General features: G+C 64.1%; 1 protein-coding gene across 1 annotated transcript in view; it reads right to left on the minus strand.

Moving 5' to 3' along the window:
* SORCS2 (sortilin related VPS10 domain containing receptor 2) overlaps positions 1-16347 on the minus strand; it is a 136914-nt gene that overhangs the window by 39960 nt on the left and 80607 nt on the right. Inside the window, exon 3 of the mRNA XM_040966090.1 lies at positions 5982-6081. Coding sequence (XP_040822024.1) covers positions 5982-6081 — 100 coding nt within the window. The remainder of the gene's footprint in view (positions 1-5981; positions 6082-16347) is intronic.

The following is a 16347-nucleotide window of genomic DNA, read 5'->3' on the forward strand; positions in this document are numbered from 1 at the left end:
CTGTGGGACCACCTGGCTGCACAGCCCACCCCCCACTCACCACTCATTGTGGGTCAGCAAGAAACCCTTTGCTAGTAGTTCATTTGTTCACCTACAAAATGGGAGTCAGAGCACACAGCACCCTGGAACACCCAGCACACACAGGGCTGACCTGTCAGAGCACACAGCACCCTGGAACACCCAGCACACACAGGGCTGCAGGTGTCAGGACACACAGGCACCCCGGATCACCCAGCACACACAGGGCTGCAGGTGTCAGGGCACACAAGCACCCCAGAGCACCCAGCACCCAGCACACACAGGACTGGCTTGTCAGGGCACACAGGCACCCTGGAGCACCCAGCACACACAGGGCTGCAGGTGTCAGAGCACACAGGCACCCCGGAGCACCCAGCACCCAGCACACAGGGCTGGCCTGGCTCCTACAGGTCAGTGTTGCCCGTGCCGTGACCCCAGTCCCCTCCTCCCTGTATGTGTCACAGGGGTTCGCGGGCAGTGTGAGGCCCCAGGCGGAGGACACGTGCCTGTCACAGGCCCTGCAGCGGCTCTCACAGGGGATGCTCAGCCAGGGAGCGCACTCAGTATTCATCGGCTGAGCTAAGGATGGTCATTACGGCAATAGCGGCCAGAGCCAGTAATCCAATCCCAGGCTGCACAGCCGGTGGTTAACCTCTCTGCTTAGTGAGGGTAAGAAGAGTTGTGGCCAGGGCCGCCAGGGCACTTGGCAGCCTGCCTGGCACACCGCTGTATCTTCACACTGCTCAGGCCTCCTAACAGCCAGAAGCTCAAAGCATGGGCATCGTGGTCACCACGACTCACCTGGGAGCAGTAGCCGCCCGGTGAACGGAATGATGGGCCCAGATCCCCAGAGGAGAGGGGAAGGCCTGGGCCCTTGGGACGGTGGGGCTGCCCTGCTTCCCGTGTCCCCACAGGTGGGGTGACAACAGCCCACCGGACAGGGCACACTGCCCACAGCCAGCAGCAAGTGCCTCAGCGGGGCACCTGGCACAGGGAAGTGAGCGGGGCAGCAGATGCCTCGACAGGTGTTATGAGTGCGTGGGAAGGTCAGTGGGCGGGCAGGCAGGTGGACAGGCAGCAGGCAGGTAAGTAGGCAGACAGATGGAGGGTCAGGTTGAGGGAATGGGCTTCGGCCACTGTCTACCCCAAACCACGCAGGGGCAGTCAGAGAGCTGGGTGCTTCCCCCAGAAACTGGCCCTGTCCCCCAGGTGGCCTTGTGCCTCAACCGCCTGCAAGGGCTCCCGGCAGGAACAGGGCCACCTTGTCTGGGCCCTATATGCTCTCACGGGCAGCAGGGGAGAGCTGCAGCTGGGGGTGCCATTAAAGGGCCCCACCAGGTAGGGCCATCAGAATGCAGGCGGCCCTAGAGGATGGACACTGGGAAAGGTGGCCCCTGCAAGCCCTGTGCAGGCGACTTTGGAGCACGGGACACTGGGAAAGGTGGCTGCTGGCGTGAGGCCGGCTGCCGAGGTTCTGCGTTGTTCTGCAGCCAGCCTCATGCTCCTCCAGGGACCTGGGTCTGTCACTCCACTGGCAGGGAGGGCTGTTGCTCACAGGTGGGCCGATATGGCCGTGATGCCCCAAGGGCTCCGGGCGGTCATTGCATTTAGACCTGAACTTGGGTTTCTGGACCTGAATAGACACCTGCGGGCCTAGCCCATCACCCGCCCTGGGCACCTGCACCTCCCTGAACCGTAGCCCTGGGGCATTCTGCTTAGCACACACCGAGCCAGCGTCCACCCCATATGGCCTGCCTCATGTGGTCGCCTCTGCGTGGAGAACTTGGGCTGGCATCGGGAGCTCCCCCACAGCAGCCCACCCTGTCTTGGCCCGGGCTCCAGGGAAGGGTCATCTCTGCTACAACTGGGGAAATGGCCAGTGCCACCAAGACCGGTGACCCAGCAGGGACCTTGGACATGCACCTGCTCCTGCCTGGGGGTGTGGGAGGCGTCCGTGTCAGCAGGGGTCGGCCTTCGGAGCATGGATAATGGCTCATTTATATGGGACAAGTCACTGTTTAATTGGCCCCTAATTACATGACAATTTAGACTTCATCCTCCACCACGTCCTTTGGTGTGTGTTTAGGACCTGCGCGAAGCCTGTCCTGCTCCCGCTGCCGTTACGGATGCCACGAGAGCGGGGGTGGCAGCACGGCCCATGTCATTGTTCTCCCACCCGAGTGATTACACAGTGCTGGCATCTCTTGCGTATTGCTGTTTTGTTTTGTTTGTTTTCCCCACTGACCTGATTGTGGTCCCCTTCCCCAGACTGGGGGTAACCAGGGTTGGTCTGTAACAAGCCAGCCACCAGAGGGAGCTGGCTGAGGCTCCAGGCAGGGCCCTGCAGTGCTGCCAGGGGCTCGTGGCCACATGGCAGGGATGAGCGCCCAGCGTACCCACCGTGCCCGGTCCTCCGCCTCTCTCTAGGGCTGGACAGGTCAGGCCCCCTGCCTGTCTGCCCAGCAACTGCCGAGAGCCACCCCTGCCTTGTCAGCTGCCCCCATCTCTGTGCTTCTCCCAGGCCCGCTGCTTGCCAAGCAGTGGTTTCACAGCGGCACAAGGGCGCACGCTGGGCCGCAGAGGACAGCCCACTCAGTGGCCAGCCAGAAGGGCAAGCCCACAGGGCTGGGTCCCAGAAGCACCCTCACCAAAGCGGACTTTTTCCACATACCAGAGGCAGGGGAGGGGCTGAGAACCCAGACCTGTGTACCAACTCCCGTTCTAAAATAGCTCCAAGTACCGCCTGCAGCGGGCCAACCATGGGCTGTGAGAAACTTCCAGAATAAAGTGGCTCTCCCTGGACCAATGCTGAGAGCCAGACAGACAAGGCCACATCCCCAGCGGGTGGTCACCTGCTCCTTGGTGCAGTACACACAGGCCCGGCCTTGTAGGGAACACGGGCTGAACACGAGCTGGCCCGCCCGTGGGAAGCAGCAAGAGAAGAAGGCAGAGACGGCCCTGGAGCAGGCAGCCCCCAACCCACCCACGCTGGGCACCCAGGGACCCCTGCCCGTCCTGACTCCCTGCTGCACTCGAGTTTCCACACAGGCCACCTGGCTTGAGCTGTCCCTGGACAGGGTGTGCGGCCGTCTCCCTCTCGGAGCTGCAGGCAGGTGGGCAAGCTGAGTGAACGAGCCAAGTTATGGGGGTCTCAGCCCAGCTCTAGCTTCCCAGCTGAGGATGCACAGCCCCCCGGGCCCACGGGCTGGGGGCCAGAAGCTCAGAACTTGCCCTAAGCTTTTGAATTTTTTGTAAGACGCCTGCGTGTGTGTGTGTGTGTGTGTGCTGTGCTGCACATGGGCATGCTGTGTGGTAAGTGTATGGGGGATGTGTGGTTTACGTGTTGGTTGTGTGGGGTGTGTGGGGTACGGTGGGTGTGGCTCGTGTGCCAGGATGTGTTGTCACGCATGTGCTGTGTATGTTGTACATGTGTGCAGGCACGCGTGTCTGACCTCAGCCTGTAAACCCACACTGACACACAGGTGCCAGATGAACATGCACACTGAAGCCAGGGCTGCCCGCAGCTGCCTGGCACTGCCTCCGCCACTCGGAGCCATCGCGGCCTGGAGGCCACATGGGGACTGCACACTCAGACCCGAGTCGGGAGTGCAGAGGCACCGGGATCCGCTTGGGGCCAAGGCTGCAGCACTGGGGGCTCTGATCACACTGCAGGTGAGACCCACAGGCACACAGCGCTGCTCCGTGCGCTCCGCGCAGCCGGGGACCGTTCCCATCCCCCACCACGGTGCGGCCCCTCCCAGGCCAGAGTCACACACAGGGTGGCTTCTCTTCCAAGCCTCTTCTCACGCTCAACCCCCAACATATACACAGAGGATGGAGAGGGGTCCCATCCGCTGGGGTCCCACCAGACTCCAGGCTTCTAGGAAGTCGAAGTCTCTTGTCTAGCTCACCCTGTCTCCCCAGGGCCCAGCACACGCAGGCGCACCTCTGCACCTGTTACCTGCAGACAGGACTGGGGCTCATTCACTGCTAGGCACACAGAGGGCCTCAAGCCACATGTGCCCAAGGGGTGAGGCTGAAGATCTCCTGCTCAGAGAGGGGACAGCCACGGGCCAGGCAGGTGGAGCACAGCTGGCCTTCTGCCCACGTGGCTCTCCACGGGAGGCCAGGACGCTCAAGCTGGGTAAGCGGAGGCTCAGGGAGGCACAGCTCGGCAGCCCCACGCTGCACCTGACAAGGACACAGCACAAGCTTACTCTGGTGGAAGCCGCTTTGAAATCCACACCTATGGATGGCAAGTCTTGGGAAAGTTCATGAGAGTCTGCTATGAGGAAGTGTGTATTTCACTGGGGCCTCAGAGCACTCGCCCCAGCAAGGCGGCCAGGCCAGGCTGTCCTGTCGCCCCAGCAAGGCGGCCAGGCCAGGCTGTCCGGACGCCCCAGCAAGGCGGCCAGGCCAGGCTGTCCGGACGCCCCAGCAAGGCGGCCAGGCCAGGCTGTCCTGTCGCCCCAGCAAGGCGGCCAGGCCAGGCTGTCCGGACGCCCCAGCAAGGCGGCCAGGCCAGGCTGTCCTGTCGCCCCAGCAAGGCGGCCAGGCCAGGCTGTCCTGTCGCCCCAGCAAGGCGGCCAGGCCAGGCTGTCTGGATGTGGACAAGCCAGGCACCTGCCCAGGAGGTGCTCACAACAGAATGTCGCAGGGCCTGGCCAGCCTGGGATCCGATCTTGGCTCACGGCCGAGCGGGAGGTGTTCATGGGCCACCTTGGGCACTCCACCATCCGCCGAGCCCAGCTTCCTTGCCTGGCCGTGTGGAGGTGCCATGAACCCCTGGTGACGGGCTCAGCCCACCCACACCCGGGCAGTCGGAGACCCCTCTGCGGGTTTTCTTTTCTGCTTGATAATAAATCTGATTTGCCTGTTAATTCCTGCCCTGTCTTTCTCGTTCTCTTTCTGCGTGTTTCCTAACAGCAGTGAAGGCCTCCCTGGCCACTGTGGGCAGTCACAGGTCCTCCACCTCTGGCATGTCCCCCACCCCAGGTTCACCTCCTTGGTCCACATGGGGTCACACTGCACGGAGTGGGGTACTGGATGGCACAGAGGAAAGAGGTGCAGCTCTGACCCAGCAGCCTCACTGCCCCAGGGCAGGGAGGGAGTCACGCCTCCTGCAGGCCACTTCCATGCATCCTGCTCTGGCCACCAAGGACACTTCCATGGTTGTAAGAACAAGCCCAAACCAGGACCAGAGAGCAGAGGAAGAGCCCGCTGTAGCACAGGGGACCATGTCCACCCCCCGTCCCTGCCACGGTCCACGCGGCCAGCCCGGTGCCGTCCACTCCCCATCCCTGCCACAGTCCACGCGGCCAGCCTGGTGCCGTCCACCCTCCATCCCTGCCACGGTCCACGCGGCCAGCCCGGTGCTGTCCACTCCCCGTCCCTGCCACAGTCCGCGCGGCCAGCCCAGTGCTGTCCACTCCCCGTCCCTGCCACGGTCTACACGGCCAGCCTGGTGCCGTCCACTCCCCGTCCCAGCGAGCTGTGTTCCACGCCTGTCACAGTCTGCGTGCTTGTCCAGCCCACAGAGGGTGCACAGTCAGAAGGAACAGGGTGCCAGGAGGGCCAACCTCGTGCCCCACCGCGGGAGCCCCAGGCATCCGACTCCGGATCTCACGGCCTCTGTACGAGACGCGACGACGCCCATGTCCACCAACACAAACAAGCGAGTGAGGCAGCCTGTCTGTGTCCTGCCTGGCCTGGGCTGTCCAAGGTCCTCCCCTGCCCTGGGCCCAGGGCTGCTCCCTACTGCCCGGCGGACACTGCCTCCAGTCGGCAGGACAAGCGTGTCCTGTGGAGCCTGCAGTGCCTGCCCCCTCTCGCCCAGGCCTGGCAAGCAGCCAGGTGGCAGCCATCAGAATGACCTCAAGGAGGACCAGGAAGGACACCCAGGGGGGTGAGACACATACCAGACTTGGGGGCCCCACAGGGGGGGTGCCCCGGCCAACACCTACCTTCCTCTTGTTGGTTGGGCAGATGTAGAAGTTGTCGATAATGGTGGTGACACCAGGCTGGAGGGTGAGCTTGGTGTAGGTCGTCCCGAAGTCCGATGACCTGGAGAGACAGGGGGCAGCCGATGGTCAGCGCAGTGGTCAGCACAGAGCCCACCTGGCATCCGGTGCCGCCCACCCAGGCATATGGCAGCTTGGGCAGGCACCACAGGCCCCCTGATGCGGCAGCCTCTGTGGGAGGGGGCACAGAGGATCAGGTGGCATTAGAAGGCCTGCAGGCCCTCTGGTGACCCCTGGTGACCCCCCAGGGGACCCTGGGTGCCTGTACATGCCAGGGCTTACAGATCTGCGTGTCCCAGACCCTGCAGACAGATGTCACCACACCACCTCACAGGTGACTACGAAGAGCACCCCTGAAGTCACCCCTGGAGGGGCAGGGATGGCCCTGGGCTCCTGAGCCCCTTCTGCCAGTGCAGCCCTGCGGCGCTGGCAGGCCTAAGGTGGCCGAGCCTGTGGGAGGCAGTGCAGACCGCATGGCCACCCAGCACAGCAGGGGAAGGCAGGACGGAGGCTCCTTCCTCTTGGGGCTCCAGCCTCTGAGCTCAGCAGCAGCCCGGCCCACCATGCAGGAGGCCTGGGAAGCCTGCTGCCCTGCGTGGGGGGCCTGGTCATGTCACAATACCCTGCGGGGTCCCAGGGACACAGGTCTCCAGGAGCAGGGACTGGGTGCCCTCTTAGCCACACTTCCTGTGGGTTGGGTCCCTGCTACGGCCTCAGGAGGCTCCAGGGGCGGCCACTGGGGGGTTGGCTGCTCCCCGGGTGTCTGGTGGTGGCAGGGAGGGTGCAGCTCCTGGCTGCCGAGGACGGCAGAGGGGTGATGAGGAACTTGACTCCCAGCCCCTCGGAGGATCGATTTTCCCTGGGAAGGAGGGAGAGAGGCCCATTAGTGTAGCATCGATCCAGAGCCCAGGAAGCCCCAGGCCCTGGCCCAAAAGAACGCTGTGTTTATGAGCTGTGTCTGTATACCGCCCTGCCCCCTGCCACCTGGCACTCCAGTCTGCCTGCTAAACACCTCGCCACTCCTGCTGCCCAGCCAGGGGCACCTGCTCCCTCGTGGGACCTGCCAGGGGAGGCCCACAGCACAGCAGGTGGACCAAGAACCCTGCTGACCAGGAACTGGCCCCCCAGTGGGGTCAGACTCTCAGACAGTGGACACAGAAACAAAGCCACAAGGGCTCAGGTGTGATGAGGGCTGGGGGAAGAGGAGTGCAGACAGCGGGGTGGAGGGTGACAGGAGGGTGGGGCGGTGTCCACCCGGCAGACGGGGCAGCGTCTGAGGAGGGAGACCAGGCCTGGTGGGGAGGGAGCATCTATGCTGGAGTGTCCCCCAGATTCACCTCCGCCCGTCACCCGTGAGCACGGCTTGCCAGCTCACACGGCTCAGACAGGGCCATCCGCCCGTCACCCGTGAGCACGCTTACCAGCTCACACGGCTCACAGGCCTGGACAGGGCCATCCGCCCGTCACCCGTGAGCACGCTTGCCAGCTCACACGGCTCACACGGCTCAGACAGGGCCATCCGCCCATCACCCGTGAGCACGGCTTACCAGCTCACACGGCTCACCGGGCCTGGACAGGGCCATCCGCCCATCACCTGTGAGCACGGCTTGCCAGCTCACACGGCTCACGGGCCTGGACAGGGCCATCCGCCCGTCACCCGTGAGCACGCTTGCCAGCTCACACGGCTCACACGGCTCAGACAGGGCCATCCGCCCGTCACCCGTGAACACGCTTACCAGCTCACACGGCTCAGACAGGGCCATCCGCCCATCACCCGTGAGCACGGCTTACCAGCTCACACGGCTCACCGGGCCTGGACAGGGCCATCTGGTTAGAATGAGGCTATGATGCATGCGCCTTGTGCCACACGATGGGGGTTTGCACGCAGGAGAGGCGGCCAGAGACAGTGACACCAAGCATGGTGGCAGCCACTCACAGGACCAGAGGACACAGGGGACAGGGGACAGGCTCTCCGGAAGGCCGTGAGTGCCCAACACTGGGACATGTGGTGTGCGCAGGGCTGGCTAGGGAAGCCCTGGGAGCAGCAGGTGCAAGGGGCCTGTGGCCAGGTTCCTGGGCACCCACATCTGCCATGCCACCATGAGCCCCATACTCTGCCAGCCCGCGTGCCAGGGACCCCGTCACACAGGGGCACAACCAAGCACTCGACCACTCCCATTGCTTCACCCATGCTCAGCTAGCTCTGGGGGGTGTCTGAGGCCCCAAAGCCAGATTCACTCCTTCACTCAAACAGCTTTGCAGCAACAGCTGTGGCTTTGCGGGAGGGAGAGGCCACGAGCCAGGGCTCACAGTGCTCTGGACACGGGCATGGGTGCAGCGAAGGTGACCTGAGGAGACCGTGTGACACCTCAGCAGAGCCAGGTGAGGAGACTGAGGCGGCTGCAGGGTCACAGCAGCCTGGCATGGCACCTGCCCAGCACCACAGGACCCATGGCGTCTGGTTCCGATGTGATAGGGCCCACTGGGCATACTATTCACATGCGCCAAACCTCACTGACCGTGTCTGAGAGCTCCCCTGCACCCACGCTGTTCCCTGCCACAGCACAGCCTGCCCAGGAGGGACAGTGTCCCCACAGCCGCCAGGAATGCCACGAATCTTTCTGGAACAAAGCTGGGCTGGGTCTAACCCTGCAGAACATTCACCTCTGCCCCGCCTGCCACTCCAGCAGCTGTTCACATGCGCGAGACCTCACACCTGGTCCCTGGTCCACCGACTGCCCCATGAAGACACTCCCCCATGACCCCGGATGCCCTCGCCGCTGGCAGAGCCCAGTCTATACAAGCTGTGCTGGGTGCAGCTAGTACGTAGCTTCCTGCTACTGGCCTGGAGGGTGGGCCAGGGATTCTACAGATGGCAGGCTCTGCCATGTTCCCATCATGGAACACCCCACACGTGACCAGGCCCTACGAGCACCCAGTTCTGCCCACAGCCTTCTCTTCCATGCTGCCCCTCAGGCCTGCTCCCAGACCAGCAAGAAAGGGCCACACCTGGCCAGTTCTTTACGGCATCAGCCCCCCTCCAAGTGGGTGAGCCACAGTGACACCCGGTGCTGGGTGGGACACTACATCTGCCTACAGTCCAGGGAGAAAAGGCAAGAAACCATAGGAACCCTGGGTCCCCAGGAGGAGGCCGGGGAGGGGCCGTGGGTCTCCAGGAGGAGGCCGGGGAGGGGCCGTGGGTCTCCAGGAGGAGGCCGGGGAGGGGCCGTGGGTCTCCAGGAGGAGGCCGGGGAGGGGCCGTGGGACCCCAGGAGGAGGCCGGGGAGGGGCCGTGGGTCCCCAGGAGGAGGCCGGGGAGGGGCCGTGGGTCTCCAGGAGGAGGCCGGGGAGGGGCCGTGGGTCCCCAGGAGGAGGCCAGGGAGGGGCCGTGGGACCCCAGGAGGAGGCCGGGGCCCCAGCAGTGGACTCTCGCTGTAGCCGGGCCAGCCCACTTCTGTGAGATCCGAGCATCTGGGCAAGTGGCAGATGCTGATGCAGGACCTGCAGATGGGGCTGCGAGCGAGTGAGCACTCGGCAGCAGGGAGGGCTGTGCCGCGCCAGACTCACCCCCAAGGCGGCACACCTACAACCCTGCTCCCCGGGCACCTCTGACCTCTGTCACCATGCTGGTATCTCTGTCATCACCGCCCCAGGGCACAGTGGCTCCGAGGGCTCTGTCCTTGTCCCCATCCCTCCCTCCACGTGTCCCTGATCTGCATGAGCTGCCTGGCCCCATGGGTCTCCTGCTCCCCCAGGGTCCCCTCAAGAGTGGACAGAAAGAAAGCTGTGGGGACAACATGTGGCTGCCTCCCCTGCACCATGGGCAATCAGGGGCAGCACGTGCTCTGGTCCCTGTTGGGACCTGGATGCCAGCACTCTGTCGGACAGCCCAACAGCAGCCAGCACAAGACAGGGTCCCTGCAGGCAGCACAGGGCCCCGTGACTGAGGAGCAGGGGACAGGGAGTCATGGAGGAGGGCGATGCTCCCCTCCGCGAGGTGGCCTGTGGCAGAGGGTCGGGTCCAGCTGGTCGCCCAGCACACGTGGGGCCCCGGGAAGCAGGACGGGGCACGTGTGGGGCCCCGGGAAGCAGGAGTGGGCACACGTGGGGCCCCGGGAAGCAGGACGGGGCACACGTGGGGCCCCGGGAAGCAGGACGGGGCACACGTGGGGCCCCGGGAAGCAGGACCGGGCACGCGTGGGGCCCCGGGAAGCAGGAGTGGGCACATGTGGGGCCCCGGGAAGCAGGACGGGGTGCGCATGGGGCCCCGGGAAGCAGGACCGGGCACGCGTGGGGCCCCGGGAAGCAGGACAGGGCGCACGTGGGGCCCCGGGAAGCAGGACCGGGCACGCGTGGGGCCCCAGGATGGCAGGTCCCAAGGCCCTGCAGTGGTGCTGTACTTCTCGGGCACAGCCCGTCTCTGGCCACCCTGCCCACAGCCCCCAGGACCTGGGTCTTGCAGCTGGCTTCCCTGGAGAAGCCAGGCACGCTTCGGGTCCTAACCGCTCGCAGCATCCTACAGCCAGCTGGGGAGGGCAGGGGCACTCTGCCCCCCACAAGCTGGGGCCTAAACAGGACTTGCTCCACAGGACGCCACAATGTCTGGCAGAAGGAAACCCCCCGCCCCACCCCCGCTCATCAGCCCACGGGGCTGGAGACAGCCACATCCACAGTGACCGAGCCACCAGGCCGCCAGGCTGCCAGGCCGCGCTCACCCGGGCAGACAGCTCCACTCTGTCTTCTGACGTTGAACCCACGCTAATAAGGCGAATAAACATGCATTTAAAGATCAGAGTCCGTGCAGTTACAGTCTATTAAATTAAATTCACCGTCAAGGGTGAGAGAAGATAAACTGGGATTATTCTAGTCACGGCAATTAACAGCACAGCCACGAGCACCAGGAGAGCCATGTAATTCCCCCGTCCCTGAGGCAGCCATGCTGGCTGTGCCTGGCGCTGGAGCTGGGAAGCGGGGGCCAGTGACTCCTCCTGGGATTCAGAGGAGGCATGGGCAGTCCTGTGGTGGCAGCTCGCAGCTCCCTGCCACCCTGACCACTGACTGCACACAGGCCAAGGGCCGAGCCCAGGCCTCCATGGCCCTGAGCAAGCTGCTCTTCCTCCTCCCCCTTGCTTCTCCCAGGCCGGGAGTGGAAGGGGCCGGCTCATCAGCGAGATTGTGGCGTGGCACCCATGGACAGGCCATCAGCACTCCAAGGGCTGCCCATGGGTTCCTGTGCCATCCAGAGCCACACATGCCTGCACAGCTCAGAGCTCAGAGTCCCACTCAGTCCCATGGGGCCCCAGGAGCAAACACCGCTCTCCCTGCCACGCTCAGATGGGGTGCTGAGACCTGGGACTGACACAGAGCTCCTGACTGCCTCCCGGGGCACACGCTGTGCAGCCACAGCATAGGGGGGTGCTGGGTGCCACCCACAGGTCCCCGCCCTCATGGAACAACAGACCCCAGCAGGGACCTGGGAGCTACCTGTGAGGGTGCTGTAAGGAGATGCTTGGCACCAACAGGCAGCGGAGGCTGCACCCGTGCAGAAACAAGTGAGCACCCACTCGGGCACACTGTGGCGCGCACAGTTACACACAGGCACACATACGGGCTTCATTTCCCATGGGAGCTCGGGGGTGGCTGCACTGCCTTGTAATTGCAGTGGGAATTAAGGAAAATGCCAACCCTGCTGGCAGGCGCATAATTAACTTGCGGAACTTAACCATATTGTAGCGGGTGCATTTCCCGGGAGGTGGTGATTCTAAGGAGAGGAGGAGGAGAAAGATCTCGGACCCCAGCAGGCGGGAGCATGCCTTGGCTGGGCTGGGACCAGCCCTGCCCACAGGAAGCCCTGCCTACTGCCCACTAGACATCCCGGTCCCAAGGGAAGGGACATGTTCCAGGACGTCACAGGAGGCCCATGCAGACTGGAGGCCCAGTGTCCACATGCCTGAACCCTGCCACCTTCCAGGTCCCTGGCCACTGTGGCAGGCGGCAAGCAGGCTTGGCATGAAGGATCCACAATGCTGGGTGTCGCTGCTCTGCTTCTCCTCCAAGCAAGAGACCAATGAGAACCAGCTACAGTCGGGAACCAAGGCCTGCACGCGGCAGGGGCCACGACTGGCTCCCACAAGGCTGTGGGGTTGGCCAGTGTGCAGTAGCACCGGAGGACGGGCAGCCGAGAGGTGCACATACCTTCTCCAGGGTCTGCTTAGCTCCAAGCCGCCCAGGCACCCTTCCCAGCAAACAGGCAAACAGGACTGCAGGAGCCGGGGCACCAGTCCTGACTGCCACCTTCTGCCCCACGCAACACCGCAGGTCATACACATGACCAACCACCCACCTGCTCCGGCGTCCACGTGGCCAGCTGTGTTCTTTGGGCAACGGCTGCTGTTTTTGCAGGTGCGACCCCAGTGCCCAGTACAGCCGACTGGGCCAGCCCCGCCTGCCACACAGGCTCACACACAGCGCTTATGGCACACTGCCAGCTGTCATCTCATTATTGAAGCAGCAGAGACCCTGAGCAGGGGCTGTCCCCGGGCCGCCCCTCACCTGCGACTCAAGGTCACAACCTCCACACGGATGCCTCGGGGTCAACTCCACTGAGTCCCAGACACTATGGACTGGGCCACAGCCACCCGAGGGCCCATGCTGCTGAGCTGCCCCCGGCTTGGAGACGTCTTTCCCACTTCAGTATTCCAACATGCGCTCCTGCTCCTCGTGGCAGAGCATGGCCGTTCCAAACACAGGTGCGCAGCTGGCTGTCACCCACCCGGGCAGAGCTAGAAGGTAGAGGTCAAGGCACGGAAGCACACTGCAGAGAAAGCCACATCTTTTACACACAGCATAATTCTGTGGCATTTAGCTTCGCCGTCAGCACATTAGTATACTTAACACTGCTTTGTGAAAAGATGCATGTATTTCTTTAAAAGAGTTACAGAGACAGAGAAGAAGAGACGGTGTTCCTCCATCTGCTGGTTCATTGGCCAGAGGGCTGCACTGGCCAGGGCGGGGCCAGGAACCAGGAACTCGCTGCAGGTCTCCCACGTGGTGCAGGGGCCTGGAGGCTGGGTCCATCTTCGCTGCTTTCCCAAGCTATCAGCAGACTGGAAGTGGGACATATGGGCTGGCGACATCACAGCTTTGCCTGCCAAGCCATAAAGTCACCCTGCAAAATCACGCCTTAACATGCTCCTCAGGATAGTGTGTGGCAGGGCAAGACCACCATGGGGTGCGCCCGCACCTGGCTTCCTGGTGTCCACCCTGGGAGACCCAGATGGAGATCCTGGCATGTCCCTGGCCCAGCTGCCGTGGGCACGTGGGCAGTGAATCAGCAGATGGGTTCTCTGTGTCTGTTTCTATGCCATTCAAATAAAAAAAAATTCAAATTCCTAGCACTGCTCTCCCCGCCGGCCCACGCATCAGCCCCGGCTGGGACTCCTGGGTGTCCGTAGGCTTCTGCGTGTTCTGCAATGGACAAGCCTCTCGGGTCTCCACCTGCTTGATCCTGGACAGTCACCCACCCAGCTGGTCTGTGCAGCACCCAGCTCCCAGGGCCATATGCCAAGGGACCCAGCGAGCTGTGAAGGGGCGAGGCCATGGTGCAACCTGGGGACCCTGCAGGGGGAGGATGGAATGTCCTGCCCTTCCCCCACACACGACAGGGCCACCGTCTCCGCCTCAGTGGGACGTGCGGACAGGCAGCCACCAGGGAAAGGCTCCCACAAGTCCTCTTCTTGTTTTCATGACTTATGTGAAAGGCACTTGCAGAGGAGAGAGGCCGATCTTTCACTCCCCAAATGGCCACAGGGGTTGGGCTGGGACTGGGCCAGGCTGAGACCAGGAGCTTCATCTGGGTCTCTCACATGGGTGCTGGACCCCAAGCACTCAGGCCACCTTCCACTGCCTTGCCAGGTGGGTCAGAAGTGGACCAGCTGAGACCTGACCCAGGTTCTCTAACAGCATGTGAGGCAGGCGGCAGCTCCACCCGCTGTGCCACAGCACCAGCTCCTCTCTCCTTCCTCACTGTACCGCCAACCAAAGAAGGAAGCTGGAAATGCGGGCTGGCGAGCAGGAGAGGCAGGAGGCCCCAGCTGCTAAGGCCGCCACGCTCCCAGCCACCGCTCCCCAACCCGGGTCCTGTTCCCATCCTCCACAGTGGCTGACATCCATCCACAGCTCTGCAGCTCAGCACCAGTGAGGCTGCTCCCCAAGTCCCGGCACAGGTCCACGCGGCTCCCCAGCCGGGCCCCGGCACAGGTCCACGTGGCCCCCCAGCCGGGCCCCTGCCTTGCCTCTGCCTCCAGCCCTGCTGGCCACCAGCCGCTGCCATGGCGCTCCCTCCTGCAGCTGCGGCCTTGGCAAAGGCAGCCAAGAATGCGGAGCCTGGGATAAACTTAGCACACACCCTTCCTCCCCACGCTGCGTGGCCTTTCTGCATTTTCATCATGCTGGGCTGTGAGATTACTAACCCTTTGACAACACACTTGTCCCCTCGGCCAATTTCCTGACAGTCACTATGCAGTTGCTGATTCCCCAGCCCCTGCACACAGCACCTCCGGCTCGCTGCCCTGTGTGGGAGCAGGGCCACCGGCAGGGCTCTGGTGGCCTTCCAGAAAGTTCTAATTGCAGAACGTACCAGGAGTATGGGGTAAGCCCGCTTGCTGCGCTGGTTGGGGGATGGAGCAGGAGAGCGGGGGGGCTTGGCCTGGAATCAGACCCAGGTGGGAGTCCTGCTCCTCAGCCAAGGGGAGCAGCTGGATTCCAGTGTCCCCTTCCAGGGTCTCCAGCCCCCAGCCTCCCCCTCCGAGTGCTGTGAGATGCGGGGGCAGCCACAGGCCCCGCCCCTCGTCCAGCTGCACTGACCCTCATCTGACTCCGGCCCTGCTGGGGTGCTGTGTGGCCTTGGGCCACTCACCCACACTCTCTGAGCCTGCAGAACTTGCTGCCAGACTGAGAGCAGGGCCAGTCGAGCCCTCGGGGAGGGGGCATCTGCTCCCCCATAGGAAGACGAGGCCAGCTGGCCACTCCTGCTTCCCAGAGGAAGTTCTGAGGTCCCAAGGGACAGTGACAGGGATCAGGAAGAGATGGAGGGGACCCCAAACAGGTGTCTGGGGTCAGGGAGCAGGGGAAGAGGGGGTCTCCAGGAAGGGTGACCTCAGAAAGTGCCCCAGGCTGGGCCTGCCCCCCACATTGGAAAGCTGCCGGTAGTAGGGTCTTACCTCTGTTCCTCGAACACTTCCCAGCCCCAGCTGCAGCCCCCAGCCGTCCAGGCCCCAGCCCCCAGCCATCCAGGCCCCAGCCGTCCAGGCCCCAGCCGCAGCCCCCAGCCGCAGCCCCCAGCCGTCTAGGCCCCAGCCGCAGCCCTCAGCCGCAGCCCCCAGCCGTCCAGGCCCCAGCTGTCCAGCCCCCAGCCGCAGCCCCCAGCCGTCCAGGCCCCAGCCGCAGCCCCCAGCCGCAGCCCCCAGCCGTCCAGGCCCCAGCTGTCCAGGCCCCAGCTGTCCAGCCCCCAGCCGCAGCCCCCAGCCGCAGCCCCCAGCCGTCCAGGCCCCAGCCACAGCCCCCAGCCGCAGCCCCCAGCCGCAGCCCCCAGCCGTCCAGCCCCTGCCACACACACTCAGGATGGGCCGTGTGGAGTCAGCTGGCCTGAGCACTTGCCTTTCCATGGGTGGAGTGGCTGATGGCCAGAAGAGAGCCACAGGTGTCACACATACTCAGAGACGGTCACTGAGGCGTGAGGGGGCAGGCGTGCAGGAAGCCTCTGCCCACAGGGAATACCTGGCAGGGACTATGCCCCTGCTTGCCAGCTCCTGAGCCTTTCCTGGGCCACCAAGATGGCAGCACCTGCGGACGGGCCCTGGCTCTGGTCCCACCCGAGGGCCACACGAGCATCGTTTGTGTCCTCCCTCTGCCACACGACACAAACATGGTGACCTGGAAGATGCAGCTCAGCTGTGCTCCAGGCAGCCTTGGGCCCGGCGTCCCCACACGGAGGCCCACCCCCAGGCCAGCAGCCTCACTCGGCCTTCAGGGGTGAGGGACGTGACACGGGCACCACCCACTGCCTGGAGCCCCTGTAGGTCAGCGGGTGGGCCTGCCTGCTGGAGCAGCGGGCGTTGTACCCCAGGGAAGGCGGGGAGCAAGCAGGCAGGGCCTCTCTGGGCTTGGGCCAGCGGCAGGGGCTCGGGACCCAGCTGCCTTCCTTCCGTGTGGCCTGCACACCTGGCTTGTTAGCGGAGTGGCCGTTCACCCTCCGACCACCGGCCCTTGGAGGCTACCAGGGGCGCTCTGCAGGGGCCGGGAGGGACAC

This window comes from Ochotona curzoniae, unplaced genomic scaffold (assembly GCF_017591425.1).
Source record: "Ochotona curzoniae isolate NIBS_2020 unplaced genomic scaffold, NIBS_Ocur_1.0 scaffold_4505, whole genome shotgun sequence".
NCBI classification, from domain to species: Eukaryota; Metazoa; Chordata; class Mammalia; order Lagomorpha; family Ochotonidae; genus Ochotona; species Ochotona curzoniae.